Raw genomic sequence first — 19,507 nt, forward strand, 5'->3', positions numbered from 1 at the left:
TATGAAGTCATAGATTATATATAGATTATATGGAACAACATGAGGGTGAGTTTTTCATTTTCCAGTAAATTATCGCTTTAGGTCTAAATTTCCTTCATGAGACATTGAACAGGTCAATGATTAAATTAGACTGGAGTGATAGCAGATCATTTTGAAAAGCATTTCACACTGTAGAACATGAACATTTTAAATATTCACAAAAAAAAAAACATTTTTGCCTGAAAAATACAGGAAAATTTGGGCTGTAGCATAAAAATTCAGAAAAGTCAAGTTTAGTTTAAAAAAAACTTTTACGAGGTGTCTTGGTTCCTTCTGTTGCTGCTTGTCATAAACATTGCCCTATTACAGTACTATTTAAGGCAATAAAACTCATACATAATGCATAACCCAACAATCAAAATCATTTCATGTGAGAAGCTGAATACAATATAATGCTAAGGTTTCAACTAGCCAGCCTTTTTATATGATTATACAATTGTGTGTATAAGCTTAGTTTTGCTATTACTGAAAAGTAAACTCACCATGTCATTAAAAGTCATTTATGTTTTAAACGATTACGTCGTTAAAACAATCAGAGTACTAGGTTAATCATAGTTTTGATTGTCACATATTAAGAGAGTGAGCTCTGGAACATTTACCCTCTAAACATCCACAGTTAAGTCTGGGCTATAGTTTAGAAGGTCAGAGGTCACAAGAAGGTCCGGGGATCGTCCTCTCAAGTTCAGAACCTCATCTAGTAACCTCAGCGTCAATTCCCTGCCCTCAGACTCCTCCAGCAGAGGCCAGTCCAGCAGCTGAGCACTGGAGGGGAGAACTGGCAGACCAGGCTCATATTCCTCCAGTGGATTGGGATAGAGCAGCAGACGAAGAGAAGGGATTCCTGCAGCTGTACGGGCCAGGGAAAGCAGCCCCGTTCTAGAGAGCGGGTTTAAGGCCAGTCTTAAGCTACGTAAAGCCCGACAGCAGGACAGGGAGGGAAGAAGAGCTCCCAGGAGGGTGTCTGAGAGGCCACAACCACAAAGTGAAAGCTGGCACAGAGAGCTTTGGGCTTGAGCTAAGAGACGGCGCAGAGAGGGCATGGACGATTCATCAAGCCAGTTCTCACTCAGGTCAAGTTCTTTTAGGAACGGAGCATGCTGGCTGCAGGAGAGGTAGGCCAGGTCCGTGGAGGTCAGGCACAGGTATGGCAGCTCCAGCACCTCCAGAGGCTGGGAAAGAGAACTGCAAACAGGAAAAAGAAAATTTAAACGTGCCATAAAAATGTTGCTTTTAATATGGTTTTGAAAAACTTTTATCTATCCATCTATCCATCCATCCTTCTATATGTCTATCCAGCAGTCTGTCTATCCATCTGTCTTTCTGTCTATCATCCATTCGTCTATCTATCCATCCATTCATCTGTCTTACCATCCATCCATCCATCTATCTTCCTATTTACCTGTCTGTCCATCCATCAGTCTATTTATCCATCTGTTCATCCGTCCGTTCCGTCATCTATATATCCATCCACCTATCTATATATCCATCCATCATTAATCAATCCATCCATTGGTCTATCCACCTATCCATGCATCAATATATCCATCCATCCAGTCTATCCATCCGTCTAACTAACTATCTATCTATCTATCTATCTATCTATCTATCTATCTATCTATCTATCTATCTATCTATCTATCTATCTATCTATCTATCCATCTATTTCTCCATCCATCCATCTATCTATTTATCCATCCATCCATCCATCCATCCATGCGTCTATCCGTCCATCCGTTTCTATATCCATCTATTTATCCATCCATCCACCCGTCTATCCATCTATCTATTTATCCATCCACCCATCTGTCCATCTATTTATTCATCCATCCATCTGTCCATCTATCTATCCATCCATCCATCCATCCATCTGTCTGTCCATCTATTTATCCATCCACCCATCTGTCCATCTATCTATTTATCCATCCATCCATCTGTCCATCTATCCATCTATCTATCCGTCTATCCATCTATCCATCCGTCCGTCCACCCGTCTATCGGTCTATCCATCTATTTATCCATTCATCTATCTATCTATCTATCCATCTATGCGTCTATCCGTCCATCCGTCTCTCTATCCATCCGTCTATCCATCTATTTATCCATCCATCCGTCCACCCGTCTATCGGTCTATCCATCTATTTATCCATTCATCCGTCCATTTATGCGTCCATCCGTCTCTCTATCCATTCGTCTATCCATCCATCCGTCTATCGGTCTATCCATCTATTTATCTATCCATCCATCCATCCATCTGTCTGTCCATCTATCTATCCATCCATCTATCCACCCGTCTATCCATCTATTTATCCATCCACCCATCTGTCCATCTATCTATTTATCCATCTATCCATCTGTCCATCTATTCATCTATCTATCCGTCTATCCATCTATCCATCCATCGTCCACCCGTCTATCCATCTATTTATCCATCCACCCACCCATCTGTCCATCTATCTATTTATTCATCATCCATCTGTCCATCTATCTATCCATCCATCCATCCATCTGTCTGTCCATCTACCTATTCATCTATCCATCCATCTATCCATCCATCTGTCTGTCTGTCCATCTATTTATCCATCCATCCATCTATCTATCCATCCGTCCGTCCACCCGTCTATCGGTCTATCCATCTATTTATCCATTCATCTATCTATCCATCTATGCGTCTATCCGTCCATCTGTCTCTCTATCCATCCGTCTATCCATCTATTTATCCATCCATCCATCCACCCGTCTATCGGTCTATCCATCTATTTATCCATTCATCCGTCCATCCATCTATCCATCTATGCGTCCATCCGTCTCTCTATCCATTCGTCTATCCATCCATCTGTCTATCGGTCTATCCATCTATTTATCTATCCATCCATCCATCCATCCATCTGTCCATCCATCTATCTGTCTGTCTATCTATCCATCTATGCGTCTATCTGTCTATCTCTCTATCCATCTGTCTATCAATCTATTTATCCATCCATCCGTCCACCCATCTATCGGTCTATCCATCTATTCATCTATCCATCCATCTATCCATCTGTCCATCTATGCATCTATCTGTCTATCTCTCTATCCATCCATCTATCCATCTATTTATCCATCCATCCATCTTTTTGTCCATCTATTCACCCGTCCATCGATCCGTCCATCTATTTGTCTATCTGCTCATCCGTCCATCTATATATCCATCCGTCCATCTATGCGTCTATCTCTATCCATCCGTCTATCCATCTATTTATCCATCCATCAGTCCACCAGTCTATTGGTCTATCCATCCATACATTCATGCATCCATCCATCCATCAATCTATTCACCCGTCCATCAAACCGTCCGTCTATTTGTCTATCTGCCCATCCGTCCATCTATATATCCATCCATTCATCCATTTATATATCCATCTATCCATTGATCTATCCATCTATTCACCCATCTATTGGTCTGTCTATCCATCCATCCATCCATATATCTATCAATCTATTTATCAATATATACACATCTATCTGTCCATCCATTAATATATCCATCTATCTATATATCCATCCATCCACCTATCTATACATCCATCCATGTATCCATCTATACATCTATAAATGTTTGTTATTATTACAAATAATAGTAAACCTGTTAATTTAACTACTTACAAATGTCTTCTACTTATGCTTTTTTTCATTATAATATAATCACAAATGTATCACCCCTGACATTTTTTTTTTACATTTTTGTAATTTAAAATTTAATACATAACATAATTTGCCATTTGGCTTGCTTAGTTGTGGTTTAAAAGACACTTAAGATTCAGTAATATCACCACAGTAATAACACTGACACTGTAGAACTTTACAGCATAATATAATAGACAAATCGAAAAACATTGAAATGGACTGGATTTAATGAACGTTGAACTGACTCAACCTGACTCAAACAACAAAACTACTGCCTTCAGTTGAGCTACTTATCGCTAAATTGAACTTAATGATGAATAATTGATCAACTTTAGTTATTATGGAATCACTAATTCTGTTACTTTCCTGTTTAAAACTGTGGAAATGTTTTGAAATAATCTCTGCAGTATAAATGCTTAAAGAATTTAGGAATTTGAAACATTAAAATCACAGAAGAGGTGTATTCATCATTGCATGTATGAACTGCATTTTTGAATAAATAAATAAATCTGGACAAAACTATGAAGTGTGTGCGTTGTAGGAGTATGTTAGTGGACACAGCTATTTAAACCCACGTGTGCGGATGTACCTGAGCAGCAGACGCAGGTGTCCTGGCAGTCGGAGCGCAGTCAGGCATAATCTCTTTAGTCTCTTCAGTGAACCCAGTCCTTTAGACATGTCTTGAAGTGCCCCCTGCTGGCCAGGCTGTGTGCGTTGTAAGTCCAAGTTACAGTAATGCAGTCTCAGAGAGTGCAGCTGAGGAAAAGGAGCCAACAGTGGAAGCAGCATAGCCAGGCCTGACACCCCAAGGCTGGAGTAGCGGATGTCCACACCGAGAAGATCCTGATGAGGCAAAAGACTCAACAAGGAAGCTATGGAGGTTGCTGAGAGTTCCTCCACGCGGAGGTAGCGACAGCGGAGCCGCAGTGGGCCCGGTTGACTAAGGGCATCACGGACGCGCTCCCAGGAACGAGAATTGACAAAAAGGTCGGCCCTGACATGGACCATAACCACCTCGTCCCAGTCTTGATCGCATAAACTACTGTTATTACTGCTGGTGTTTGATTTCACCTCAGATAAAGTTCTTCTCTTCTGGATCTCCATTCTTCTCCTGATACCTTTTACTGACTCATCTTCTGGTAACATCTGTTCATTAGTTCTGCACTCCATCTTCTCTACTTCTTCCACTCTGTGTCCTCCCTGACTGCTTTCACCATTATTCCCACACCCCACCTTGCCCCGGTCTCGCTTGATGGCACCCTGGTTGCGTTCTGCTTCTAGTCCTCTTTTTCTCTCCCTTTCTCCATCTCTCCTGTGAGCCCTGGAGGCAGCAGCTCGAGCTTGTAGCACCATTGAGCAAAGGGCAACACTGAGGGACCATCCACCCATTGAGTCCTCAACTCTCCCATTCTCACACTGAAGTCCACTGAGGTCCAGCATCTGCAGGGAACACCTAGTAAGAGAGGGACATGGAGATCTTGTAAATAATGCATGAATAAATATGAAAGACTCAATACAAACCAGCACAAAAAGACAGAGTGATAAAAAGAAAACAAAATGACTGTGAGTCTATTGTATACACATAAATGCAAATTCTTTTATTCTTTATAATGTTCAATAAACACGGCATGCAAATGTTAAGAAGCTTCTGTCACATCTCTAATTCAATCTTGGCCCATTCTTTGTTTAAAAGGCTTCCAATCACAAATAATCTTTGGTTTAAACATTGCTACTGCTTTCATAAATTCCATTTAGTCACTTAGCAAAAGCTTTTATCCAAAGCGACTTACAAATGAGGAAAATAGAAGCAATCAAAACCAACAAAAGAGCAATATGTAAGTGCTGTGACAAAGTCTTTGCAGTAAATGTAGCAAGGTTTTTTTATAATAAAAAAAAGAAAAGTAGAAAGAAAAGAATACAAGTTAAAAGACTAGAAAAATAACTGAGAATACTAGTGTTAGAGGGTCCTTTTTTAGAATAAATAAAAAGAAAACTAGTAAATAAAACAGAAAAGATTAGAGAATGCTAGAGTTAGATGGTTAAGTTTTTTCCACCAAATATTTTCAATGAGATTTTAATCCAAATCTGAACTTTAAGAACATTCTATGTATATTTTGGGATGGTGTCCTGCAGGAAACTCCATTGATCATCAGGCTTTAGTCTTACCACTGAAGGCATAACAATTTTTGGCAAAATGGCCTGATATTTTAAAGAATCCATGATGTCCTTCATTAAATCAAGATTTCCACTTCCTGCAATAGCAAAGCACCCCCATAATGGAGATGGTGCTCCTCTGCACATACACATTGCCTTTTCTGAACCAGACATACTGCTGATCTATAGGTCCAAAAAGTTCTAGTTTGGTTACACCACTCCATAAAACATTCTTCCAGAACTCCACAAGTCTATCCAAATGAATTTCAGTATATTCAAGTTGGCCTTTTATGTTTTTGTTGTTCAAGAGTGGCATTCAGCACAATGTCCCAACATTAAGGCCATGTTTGTTTAGTGTTCTTCTTATAGTCTGCTTTGAAATGTTTTTCCTCCTTTCATTTAATTTCCTTTTTCTTTCCTCCTGTCACCTTGGAAGTCTTTGGCAGTGAACTGGGTTTTTTCTCTCAGTTGCTCTGATCAAACATTTTATTCCCCTTGATGATATTGTGCTTTTTCTTCAATGCCCTCAAAGGTTTTCTGGTACAGCACGTATTAAAGGTTTGAAAAAGACTGCCAGCTGTCTCTAGGAACTTTTAGTGTTTTGGAAATAATCTTGCAGCCATATAGTTTCTAATGTAATAAAACAAATAGTTCTTTATAGCTTTTGTGCAAGCTCTTTTGACTTGGCCTCAAACTAATTTAGTTAGGCTGTTAGAATGCTGGATAAGGGGTTGAATAATTGCTGCATTACCAAAAAATATCAGGAACATCTGGAAAACAGCCAGAGACTCACTGTGCCTTCAAAACAATTTAAATGAGGTGCGTAGACCAAAAGATTTTCCCAAACGTAAATTACTCAAAAAAAAGTAACACACAAGTTTTTACAAAGGCCTTGTTTGTTTGTTTGTTTTTAAGTAAATTTTATCTGCATAATTTTATACTTTTTACCAAAATAGATAAATAAAGTAACACAACTCAAAACATTATCACTTTAGATTTAACTGTTAAAGATGCAATTAAAAATAAATCTTCAGATAAGTTAACATTTGTAAATTACTACAAAATTACTTTCTGGGGGTTGAATTCAGATTGAAATTGTATTAATTAATTTATACATTTTGTTTTATTTCATGTTTCTTTATTCAGTTTATTTTTTAATTACATGCTTCACTCCACTATACTTATCATATTATAACATGAGGGTCTTATATTTCTTTTGGTTATGAAATATTAAAAAGCCACCGTTTTCATTCATTATTGATCCATACATTAAATGTGACCTGGGAAAAAAAACAGTCATAGCACAGGTATATTTAGTCAGGTAACAATAGTCAAAATTAAAGATTTTTATATACTATCAATATAATATTATCAAATATTATCAAAACTTAATTTTGGATTATTAATATGAATGGCTAAGACCTTAATTTGGACAACTTTAAAAGAAAATTTTCCTCAAATTTTTGATTTTTTGGCACCCTCAGATTCCAGACTTTCTCGGCCAAATATTATCCTATCCTAACAAACCATACATCAATGGAAAGCTTATTTATTCAGCTCACTTGAATAAAATTGACCCTCATGACTGGTTTTGTGGTCAAGGGTCACATTTGTCATTCATGTGTGCCTCATTAACTTGTTTACCGCCGGGGGCATCAGTGACATTTCTACCTATATTTATCCATGCTGTTCTGCATCTTTAAAGGTCGGAGACATGTCACATGCTATGATTATGAAATTATCTCTATTTCTATGTATAACATACTGAGTTTTTTTATGGCACACTTGGTCATGAAAATGAAAAGCATCATGTAGACACATCTGTACCTTTTGTCCGTCAGTCCCCTGACCACAGCCAGCAGCAGAGCCTGAACGCAGAGGCGGTTCGGAGGGCACTCGCCCGTTTTTCTGCCGCCTCCGACGATCAGTTTTCGCTCGGGCCACCGCTGGACGAGCTCACCGACGGCTAGAGGACGGCAGTGGGTGAAGGCGGCGTCCAGCAACGCTCGGTAGAGCTCTCTTGGCACACAGCTTAACCAATACGGCGAAGAGCTGTGGTCGCTCACCACCTCCCGAGCGCACAGGTTTACCAGAGACAGGACCATCTGTGCACAAACCACGACGGCATCAGAGATTATTACTATAAATCAAATCACAGATTAATTAACAAGAGAGAAAACAATCGTCAAACCTTTATTTCTTCAGAATGCCCTGAAAAGCACCTTGGTGTTTCAAAGCAGCTACAAAACGATCTCCCTCATCGCACAGTTGTTATACCGCACACTAACTACATGTTACATTCAATTAGACTCGTTTAACAGGCATCTGAATGTCACGAGCGTCTTAAATGTCTACAAAACCTAAATATAGTCTTTAATATGCTGAACCCTTAGCGGGTTGAAGGCAATTAATGCCTGCTTTATGACTTGAGAACAATACGCGGAACATGAGCAACAGACATGTAAAATATTACTCTGTGCGATCTGTAGGAATCTTTAAAATGGTTTAAATATCTGAAGTGTTTTTCCTTGCCATTCCGAATCCCTGCTCGATGTTTACGGCTGAACACAGTCGCCCTTTGATGACGCAAAAAAGACGCATTTATTTGGCGACGACGCCTAGGTAAAAACAAAACAAAAAAAAACAAAACAGCAATGATATGAAAAAAAAAACGACCCATGATTAACAAGATAGATCATAGATAATGAAGATTTTCTGTAAGGAGTGATTGTTATACGATACCTTTAGTATCTTTTGATAAACTTGTAATTTTTTTTAATAGGAATGTTTAGTGGAGTTATAATTAAACATAATCCCCAGGTTTCACAGACAAGGCTTAAATCTAATCCCAGACTAAACTGTAAATATGAGCTGTTTAAACTGAAACTGATCTTAAAATATGTCAGTGCCTTTGTTTTGCCTCTAGATGCACACCAGTAATGTTTTTTTTTTTTTTCATGGAAAGTTAATAAAAATTACTTAAATGTCCTAATTGAACTATTTCCTGATCCTGGTTTAAGATAAGCCCTGTCTGTGAAACCAGGCCATTTTGTTTTTGTGCACAGGATTATACATAATGCCAGGAATTAAGGGTAGAACAAGTGTTAGAAAATTAATGGAGCCACTGAAATGAAGATTGGCATCAAAGAGATAAACCCAATAACTCCTTAAAAGACAGTGTTTAAGGAAGCTGAAGTTAGTTAGTCTGTTTTCTTGCTAATACAGGGCTTAATTACAGGTATTTAATATCAACATAAATAAACAAACAGGGGGGTGTTCCATAAACCAAGTTTACCAAACAATTCAGGCTTATTTCAATTAGTCTGACTTATTTTGAGCCAAATCAAGTGACAGTAAGTCAGACTAACTGAAATAAGCCTGACTTATTTGGTAAACTTGGTTTATGGAACACCCCCCTGATGGGCCTCTATATCTTGGATATAGTGTTTTCACAACACATCATCAATCAGCCATATTGGCGGCACTGAATGTTAAAAATGACACTGAACTGACTGAAACTCACATATTTTGCTGATTATTGCTGCTGAAAATGGTAAATTATTGTCATGTTTTGGACTGTACCAATCGGTCTGACTGGGTAAAACATTTGGAATACTATAGACTACCAAATGTTATAACAAATCAAGGAGAAGAGTGCAAAAAACTGAGGAACAAAAGACGTTTGTGGTTGGCCACACTGAACCAGCATTTCCAGGCCAAGAATCTTGACAACATTTGCGTTTGTTCTCATCATATCCGGTCAGGTAGGTGAAATATTTGGCTAATACCTTAATACTGCTTGTACGTATCTTTACCACCTACTAACTTTAGTTTGTCTAAAATTTGCGCCCTTTCCTGCTAACTATATGATTAAGCAGCTTCCACATGTTCTTTCCATTGTTTAGACAGCATAAATTTGCAGAACAACATATTCAGTAGTAGGCTACATTAATCGTGCAATCCATGCTGTTGTTTACATCCGAGTAATGCCAATATGGCTGCACATCTGGGTAAATGACAAATCACAACGGAAGTGTAAACCTATTTGCCATACACATTTGGTTTTCAAAATGTGAAAATAAAATATTGAACAAAGCTGCTCAAATGTTAAAATTGCCTTTTATCATCAGTATCAATTTGGAAATAGTCATAAATTAGAAGATTTCAGATATCAAACACAAAACCATGGTTTTTATTGTCACAGATGCTAAATGTTCATGTTGATTAAAATCATAAAATCTGTCAACAAGGAACTGAGTCCATTCACATTTTTTCTTTTCACGTCAGCACTGTAATTAAAAAAAATCATCACATTGTTATGAAAAATGGACAGCTTCAGGTACACCAGCCTTGAAAGCTTCAACAATATTTGGTTTGCATGTGTACTGTTTAGCAATGCCAGAATAACAATAGTTGGTAAACTCACAGCAAAACCCATACCACAGAAAGCCAAAGAAATTGCAACAACAAAAGTGAAACCTGCAGACATTTAATAATAATAAATCATCAGTGCAGTGTATACTAAAATAGATGAATTTCAAATAATTACATTTACCAAAAAAGCTATATAGTTCAACGTTATATCAAGACTTAAGGAACATAAGTCCAAAATGTTTAGAGCACAATGCTACCAATTTCAGGATCATTGGTTCAAAGCACAGGAAACACATGTAAAGTGAAAAGAAAGTACCTGTTATATGGTTCTGATAAAAATATTTGACAAAAGAAGGGGGAAAAAAAAGAAAAAGACCACGTTAAATGACAATTCACATACACACGCCTAAAAAAAACAGCTAATTATTAAACATTAGGAGAACCAATAAAACAGAGAGGGGCATAATGCCAGAAGGCATGCAGTCTTTGTATTCCAAAGTGTGTTCAAAATCTCCGCTGTCAAAATGCTGGTGTCTGAACGTGACTATCACTCACTCCTGGGATGAGCTGGTTTCCAGTGGGTTTTACTTTTCTCAGCCTTGCCAATGCCTAAATGAGTCCATATCAAACCTCGTCTAAGCAGCTCTCTTGGAATTCTTCTCAGCCACAGTCTGTAATCTTTAGAGGCAAATGGGAGTTTCAAAATTAAGTCCTATTATTTTCTCTCCTCAGTCTTCCGTGAACCAAAGAAAAATGAAACACATTCAAGAAAAACCCCAGAGATTTTTTTTTCTTTTCCTCAAAAAAAGTAAGAAGAAATTCGGTGCAAAGTTAACGGTGAGGCCCTTTGGCTGAAGCGCAGGTTGTCATCCCTGAGAAAGCTTTAGACGCACAGAGCTCGGGGGAACCTGCAAAACAGAACCTTTTTAAAGATATATATCTGAGATGGCTCACAGGCCTATTGCATACTGCTCATAATTTGAGCCTTTATGGATTATGTTGTGTAAAGATGTCTTAATTAAACCAATCTCACCTGTCTTCCATGAAGCTGTCCAGTTCCTCTTCATCATCCAGTTCCATGTCCAACTCATTGTCAAGGCCACTGCGACAATAACTACTGAGGACACTGAAAAGAAGTTGATGTTAAAAAAGAAGAAAATGGCTTGTAAATTACTTTTCTATAATATGTGTACAATAAGTGATTACTGACCTGACTGAGCGGCAAGTAAAGAATACAATGCGTTTCAGCTTCTTGTTGTAAAAGAAGTAGTTGAAGGACCACAGGCTGCCTTCCTCACCGAAGGGATCAGAGTCAAGGTCTGGGTTGTAGCTACAAACACCAAAACAATGGCTGTTACTAAAATACATGTACAGAACACATTTAATGAGGGAGAAATCACTTATTTACACTTCACACACCTGTAGATGTCACAGCCCTGCAGGTTTATCTCCTGATCGATGGCATTCCACAGTTCTGGGCCTAAAGAATTAAACTGTTCCCCCACAGCAGAAAAAAGGCTGCTGTTAACAGAGTCAGCCACCTGGAGGACACAGACAGTTAAGAAACATAATCAAACACATGTAAATGAAAGCCAACAAAAATACATTTATAGTAGTTTCTGAAAATTAAACTAAATTGATAAATAATGAAGTAGTATATATATTTTTGTCACCACACTGTAAAAAAAATATTTTTTTTGTAGATCATGGGACCTTTTGAATCTCATAGATATGTGAATTATTTGAAACTTGGAGGAAAAAAAAAGAAAGAAAAAAAAAAAAAAAAAGTCATGATCAACAGAATTCCCCCAAATGTCCTAACTGTCAAACATAGTTGTCTGAACAAAGAATCTTTAGAATTAGAATTAAGATTTTTGCTGCTTGCTGACTTTTTAAAAATGTATTTAGTTGTTGAGGTTCCTATACAATCCTTTCAAACTAACTTTCAGTTATAATTTTTCTATATCATCTATCAGAAACTAAAATATGTCGGATGTACAGAAGTCAACATTTAAAGTGGATCAAAACCTTTCAAAGTTCAAACCATGTGTATGTTTCAAACCAAAACAATACCAGTTCTTGTTTTTTTTTTAAAGAAATTTGTGCATATACAAAGTCAATGGTGGAATTAAGCATTCTAAAATAATGAACATATTAAAACTGAAAAAACAAAAACAAAAAAACAATAGTGTTGCTTAAAACAATTAAAAGAGAAGTTCACTTCCAGAATAATTTCTTGATAATTTACTCACACCCATGTCATCCAAGATGTTCATGTCTTTCTTCAGTCACAAATAAATTAAGATTTTTTTTTAGGAAAACATCCCAGGATTTGTCCATATAAATAGACTTCAATGGTGGTCAACGGTTTGAAGGTCCAAACTGCAGTTTCAATGGTTTTATCTAGCGAAATGATCAGTCATTTTCTAAAAACAATAAAAATGTATATACTTTAACCACAAATGCTCGTCTTGCACCAACCCAACCTCACACATTACATAATCACATTGGAAAGGTCATGCGTGACGTAGGCTGAAGTACCGACCCCGTGTTTACAAAGTGAACATGCAAAGAGAGTCAAAAAAAAGAGAAAATGAGATGGATTTTTCGCACTACCAAACCATTTTCAACCAAAGTACACAGAAGAAAAACTAACGGCACCTGACCTTCCCAACATGATTACGTAATGCATGAAGACATATGTGCATCGCAGAGCTTTTTTTTTTTTCCTTTCTTCTAGTGACATTGTTTCACTAGATAAGACTCGTATTCCTCAGCTGGGATTTTGTGGAGGCCTTTGAAGATGCATTCTGGACCTTCAAACTGTTTGCCAACATTGAAGTCCACTATATGGAGAAAAATCCATGAATGTTTTCTTAAAAAAAAAAAAAAACCTTAATTCTTTGTGACTAAAAAAGGAAAAACATGGACGACATGGGGAAGAATAAATTATCAGGAAATTTTTATTCTGGTAGTGAACTTCTCCTTTCAGACAATCATTGAGAGAACTTTAAAACTCTGAATGTTGATTTTTACTTTCCTCAAAAATTGACTGTGCATCAAAAAACCTTTGTACCTGATTTTTGGTAATATACCCCAATTACATAAAAGGTTCTTTACTCTGCAGTTATGTCATCCTGATACAATGGAAACTAGTTATACTAACCCAGTTAGCACTGGGCTCTCGGCTGAACTCATGGGCACGGGCAGCACTGAAGTCGTAATCAGGCCGGAACGACTCGTTCAGGGTTGTGATAAGGTAGAACAAGGTCTTCCTGCAACACTTATCACTCAGTGGGTTTTCTCCGTCCTCCCCACTCTTCCCCAATCTAAAATAAAATGAATGAGAGAGATCATGTAGTGTAACCACAATAAGTGAGGTAAAGCCTATGCTTGTGTATTAAGACTTACAGGTTAGGGCTTGGAGCGCTGCTGGACTGAGGGGGTGACAGAGCTTCCAAGACATGTGGCTCCCCCTCCTGACAAAACTGCTTAAACATGTGCTTGTCATCACCAGCCATCTTGCACGAGTAGCTCTCGATCCTACAGACAGAAAAAGAGAAAAGCAATAAGAAAGGGATTGATTTAATTATTATATGAACAAAGCAACAAATACACATACAAATATTGCCATATATTGTTTTGGTTTTATATAAGATATAAACTTTTTTTGTATTGCAGTAATATTCAAACCAACCATCTGAATATGATTTACAAAAAGTTAATTATCCCAACCTTGACGGCTGAACTTTTCCAAACCTATAATTTTAAGCTGGCTAAAATGTCACAGATGTAGTGTGAGGGGGAAGGGCATGGGAATATCATGTGTGTTTATCTTCCTGGCTTATGCAAGAAAGGTTGTGCAACTTTAGACAGTCCCAGTAACAGTCCACAGGCATGATTATTTATAGGTGAAGGGCAAAGGCTGTAGCAGGACACGGAAGAGAATCATATGATTCGGGACACTGTCGCCCGCTTCCTTCAGGCGGTGTTGAAGTGCCACAAATCAAGAAGAAAAAAGAAAACAATGTAGAACAAAGGCTGAACTGTATCATAAACTGTAAATGAGTATGTGTCTGCTGTGTGTAAAGATCAACTTGAGGGAAGACACGTCACACTGAACTAGACAGTTTGAAACTAGGACTGTAACAAGATACTGATGGTGACTGTTAGTAAATAGAGATGGTGCTAAGGTAATGGTGCATGCATTGGTTATTTGGGCTCTTCACTAGTTTGAGGTTGTACATGTACACTTCATTGTGAGCACCATTTAAAGATCTATATAAATGGTATTGCCATTTGTGACCTATGATACCCCATTTGATCTCTCTGTACTATACTCTACACTTATCCAATAACATGATTAAATGCCAAAGAAGCTGGCAGATCATATGAAACTCAGCTGTGTTTACATGCACCTCTAAATAACCACACTGGTATGTGTTAGAGGACACTACAATCTGCGTCATGGGTACAACAACATCTCTATTCAGGGTGTATCAGTCCCCCTTATCCTTACATAACATCTTCACAAAGTGAAAGAAAAATAATACAATACAGTTATAAACCTACCCGCAAAAAGATAACCAAGAAACAACACAAAGTAGAAGTAGTACAAGTAGTAAAAACTCAAACTAAATTGGTTCAATATCACTTACTTCAGCACTGTGACATCGTTTGAAGTTGTTAAAGGTATAAAACTACTGAATTATTAAGTGAGACAAAGATAGCAAAGTATAGAGGGTTTGCACTCACGATTTGGTCAGTTACCCGGATGCGCGACCATACTCACGATACTCTGATGTAAACAACAGTGTGGAATGCACGGTTAATGTAGTACTGAATGTACTGTTATGCTAATTTATGCAGTCTAAACCATGGGAAAAATGTGTGGAAGCAGCTAAATCATATAGAGAAGAACTTAGTAAGCAGGAAAGAGCACAATATTTTGACAAGCTTAAGTTAATAGGCGGTAAAGATACGTACGAGCAGTATTAATTAAGATATTAGCCTAATATTTCACATTCCTGACTGGATAAGAATAAACACAAATGTTGTCAAGATTCTTGCTCTGGAAATCCTTGTTCAGTTTGGCTAACCACAAACTCCTTTTGTTCCTCAGACAGTTTTTGCACTTTTCCTTGATTTGTTATAACTTTTGGCAGTCTGTAGTACTCCAAATGATTATCCCGGTCCAACCGATTAGTACAGCCCAAACATGACAATAACTGACCATTTTCAGCAGTAATAATCAGCAAAATATGCAAGTTTTGTTCAGTTTAGTGGCATTGTTTACATTCACTGCCACCAATTAATGACGTGTCGTGAAAACACTATTTCTATCATTTGTAATAGTTTAACATCTTTCTTAATTCTGCTGGTTCCTGCACTGAGCTCAAATGTGCTAATGTTTGCAGAGCAAAAGCTACAACGCTTAAGCACATGATGCTTTGACACTACAATAACCACAGGAAGAATCAAAATATGTGTGTGCTGATGCGTGACAGGATGTTCACCAGAATAGACATCTGAACACAAGAATTAAACTATCTAAAAACAACCTAAATCCAGGGTTACTGCTCTTTTTGACCAATAAATGTCCATTAATTTTCCATTGTTTGCATCTACTGAATAAGGCTTCTTAATATTTCTACAGAGTTTGCACTTAGAAAGACCCATTTGTACCCAATTAAATATTTTAGAATGGTATTTATTATTCTGAGCATTCATTCTAGACCAGGGTTCCTCAAATCTTGCCCTGGAGGGCCAGTGCGCTGCAGAGTTTAGCTCTAACCCTGATCAAACTCATTTACCTGTGTTTTTCTAATGTGTCCTGAAGACATTGATTATGCTCAAGTGTGTTTGATTAGGGTTAGAGCTAAACTCTGCAGGAAAGTGGATCTCATGGGCCAGATTTAAGGGAACCCTGTTCTGTTCCCTAGACACTGACATAATTTTAAAGCAGGGGTGTGTAAACTCGGTCCAGGAGGGCCAGTGTCCTGCAGAGTTTGGACACCTCTCTCATAATGAGATCCTGATGGATTGATTCTTTTATTCTGGAGAGAAATTTCCACTTTATAAAGTGTTTTCACAACACGTCATCAATCGGCCATATTGGCGTCACTAAACGTAAACAATGCCACTGAACCAAATGAAGAGGGCATATTTTTCAATTCTGGTCATGTTTTAGGCTGTACTAATCAGTCAGGCTGGGAAAAAACATTAGTACTATAGACTGCCAAAAGTTAAAACAAATTAAGAAGAAGAGTGCAAAAAATGGTCTGACAAAAAAAAAGGTGTTTGTGGTTGGCCAAACTGAATCAGGATGTCCAGGGCAAGAATCTTTGCAACATTCGTGTTTGTTCTCATTTCCAGTCAGTTAGGATAAATATTAGGCTAATATCTTAATTAATACTGCTCATTTTTTCCATGGTTAAGACAGCTTAAATGAGCAGAACAATGTATTCAGTAGTACATTTACATTAACCATGCTATCCATGTTGTTGTTTACATCAGAGTATAGCCAAACTGACCAAATTGTGACGCAAGTGCAAACCCTCTTTATAAAAGTGTTGAGGAGTCAAAGTTTGGAATGACATAAGGGTGAGTAAAATACAAAATTGTCATTTGTTGGTGAACTATCCCTTTAAGAGTCAGCAAAGCCTGAACACACCTTAGATTTTTAGGTGTTACAGGGTACCCACATTTTTTTGCAAATCTCAATTGAAATAATTGTAAATTAGAGTTCAAAAATGCTTAAAGAAAAATCATTTGATATTATTTCCAAAGTTCATACCTGCCAAGGATGTTAGCGTCTCCAGTTTCAACACACAGCTGGGAGCTCAATGCCTCAAAACGGGAATTCTCTAAAAGCTTCATAGCTGAAAAACAAAACACGTAGGGCCTACACTTAACAGAAGCCAACTATCTCCATTTCATTGTTTGTGAATAACCTGTTACAATATGAACAATTTATTGACTCAACTAATTGTATCCAGGTCAAATGGAACACTGTAATAGAGATGCCCAAATGGAAACAGTTGGGTGCGTGTAGCATTGCTTATTTACATGCAAAGTTGAATGACTCGTAAAATGTTACGTAAAGAAAATTAGATATGGACTCATTGATTGCATAATTGTCTGTATGAACAAGAAATTTGTATGTTCGTTTAAATAAATACGTAACTTCATTTTTAAGGCATTGTTTGAAAAAAAAAAAAAAAAAAAAAAAAAAAAAAAAAAAACACAGACCACACATAAAACTGCATTAAAGATGGATTATTTGACTCTACATCTGAAAACTGTAAGAAAATCGTAACAAGTCCATCTGTCTGTCGTCCCCCTCCCCCCAACAACAACCATTTAAAGCACTTCCTACTTTATAAATCGACCTGGGCGTGTGGGTAAAAAAATAAAATAAAAATAAATAAAGACTAAAGTGGGACATTTTACTGACAAAATAATACCAAACAAGACAAAATTACATTATGTAAGAGCAAAGTGGTTTAGGAATAAATACATTCGATTATTTACATCCAGCAATTGACCTACTACCGACCAGCAATTCTTTTAATGTTAACGACATATCACAGTGTATGGACTGTAATGCTTAACTTACCTTTATTGTTGTTCTGCCACTTTCCAACTAAAAAATTCTGGGCCAACAGAGTACCAAGTTCGGCTCACAAACAGATCGGTTTGCGGACTTGTTTTCCAACTAACAACACAATACAGGCTAAAATGCTCTGGCGTCTACGAGCGGTGCGGGAAAGCAATAAAATACGTTGTACAATGTAACGTTAAATTCAGTATATTTGAAAATGACTCGGTCGAGACTGACATATTCTGCAAGCGTTTTCTCTAACCGCAAAGCTTCTTATTTGGACTAAACGCAACATAAAATTCAGCGATTGTGTTGAGCTCCAAGACAGCGACTGCAGCAGCATCCCCTTACTTGACCTAGAACAAATTTACCTTCTGAAAACGATATAAGCGTCGGTTTAATTGACGCTACTTGATCAACGGATGCTTAAATTAGCACTTGTGACCTCTCGCTAACGATTATGTCCACTATTTCTTGTCTTATGTTGGTAAAGCTCGTAAACATCCAACGACAGTCTCTATATCCGAAAACAGTGTAAAGCCACGCCTCTTAGCAGTCTCAAATATTTCCGTTGATGATGACCTCACCCACTGTGTTTTCAAGAGAATAATACGGACTTCTATTGGCTATTCAGTCTGTCAATTAAACGTACTAGTCATTCTATTGGCTAAATGGTCAAGTCATTTAATTCATGTACAAAGGCCCTTTTATTAATTCTGTGCAAAGTGTTATTTTTTGTGTAGTGAGAAGATATGTTCAAATTTAATATTTATTTAGGCATTGCATGCATAGTTAGAAGCTGTTATGATGTTTTGAGAAGGTATCTTCTGGAACGCTAAGTGGTAATTCGATCCTCTGCTGGTGGGACGTGACAATTAGGACGTAGCCCCCTGTTCATGTGTAAAGTGTCTGAATAAAAAGAGGATTTATTTGTTTGTTTGTGTTTTAAATAACAATGAAAATTTTTGAAGATGAAGATTTTTTTTAATCTTAAAGAATAAATAAGATTTTTTTTAACTACATATATTAATGTTACTGTTTTGTATAAATAAAACAATCAAGTTAGACATAAATAGTTTTACTACGGTAGTGATAGTTTAACTGTTTTTATTACTATTACTTTTTTAGAATATAAAAACAATAGTTAACCATCCAAAATACACTACCAGTCAAAAGTTTTTGAACAGTAAGGTTTTTAATGTTGTTTTTATTTTTAAATAAGTCTCTTCTGCTCACCAAGCCTTCATTTATTTGATCCAAAGTACAATGAAAAGAGTCCAATTTTAAAATATTTGTACTATTAAAAAAACTGTTTGTTAAAATGGAATTGGAGCTGAATTTTTAGCATCATTACTCCAGTCACAAGATCCTTCAGAAATTATTCTAATATTCTGATTTGCTGCTCAAAAACATTTATTATCATTATTATGTTGAAAAGAGCTGAGTAGAATTTTTTCAGGTTTCTTTGATGAATAAAGTTCAGAAATGGCATTTATCTGAAATAGAAATCTTTTGTAACATAAATGTCTTTATCATTACTTTTGATCAATTTAAAGCATCCTTGCTAAATAAAAATATTAATTTCTATAATTTCTTTCCAAAAAAAAAAAAAAAAAAAAAAATACTGACTCCAAGCTTTTGAATGAAATAGTGTGTAATGTTACAAAAGCTATT

At 37.0% G+C, this 19,507-nt stretch overlaps 2 protein-coding genes across 2 annotated transcripts; both read right to left on the bottom strand.

Annotated features, from left to right (window-relative positions):
- Positions 1–256: 256 nt before the first annotated feature.
- LOC141332340 (leucine-rich repeat-containing protein 14) lies at positions 257–8,299 on the bottom strand. The gene is made up of 4 exons (XM_073837478.1): positions 8,048–8,299; positions 7,684–7,961; positions 4,292–5,155; positions 257–1,221 (listed from the first exon to the last, which is right to left on the bottom strand). The coding sequence occupies exons 2-4, from the start codon at positions 7,959–7,961 to the stop codon at positions 642–644; spliced, it is 1,722 nt and encodes a 573-aa protein (XP_073693579.1). The 5' UTR covers positions 8,048–8,299; the 3' UTR covers positions 257–641.
- A 1,728-nt stretch (positions 8,300–10,027) lies between these two features.
- maf1b (MAF1 homolog, negative regulator of RNA polymerase III b) lies at positions 10,028–18,365 on the bottom strand. The gene is made up of 8 exons (XM_073836999.1): positions 17,849–18,365; positions 17,027–17,111; positions 13,642–13,773; positions 13,397–13,559; positions 11,650–11,771; positions 11,441–11,560; positions 11,264–11,356; positions 10,028–11,138 (listed from the first exon to the last, which is right to left on the bottom strand). The coding sequence occupies exons 2-8, from the start codon at positions 17,107–17,109 to the stop codon at positions 11,114–11,116; spliced, it is 738 nt and encodes a 245-aa protein (XP_073693100.1). The 5' UTR covers positions 17,110–17,111; positions 17,849–18,365; the 3' UTR covers positions 10,028–11,113.
- Positions 18,366–19,507: the final 1,142 nt, after the last annotated feature.

Source organism: Garra rufa, chromosome 3, assembly GCF_049309525.1.
Source record: "Garra rufa chromosome 3, GarRuf1.0, whole genome shotgun sequence".
Taxonomy (NCBI): Eukaryota; Metazoa; Chordata; class Actinopteri; order Cypriniformes; family Cyprinidae; genus Garra; species Garra rufa.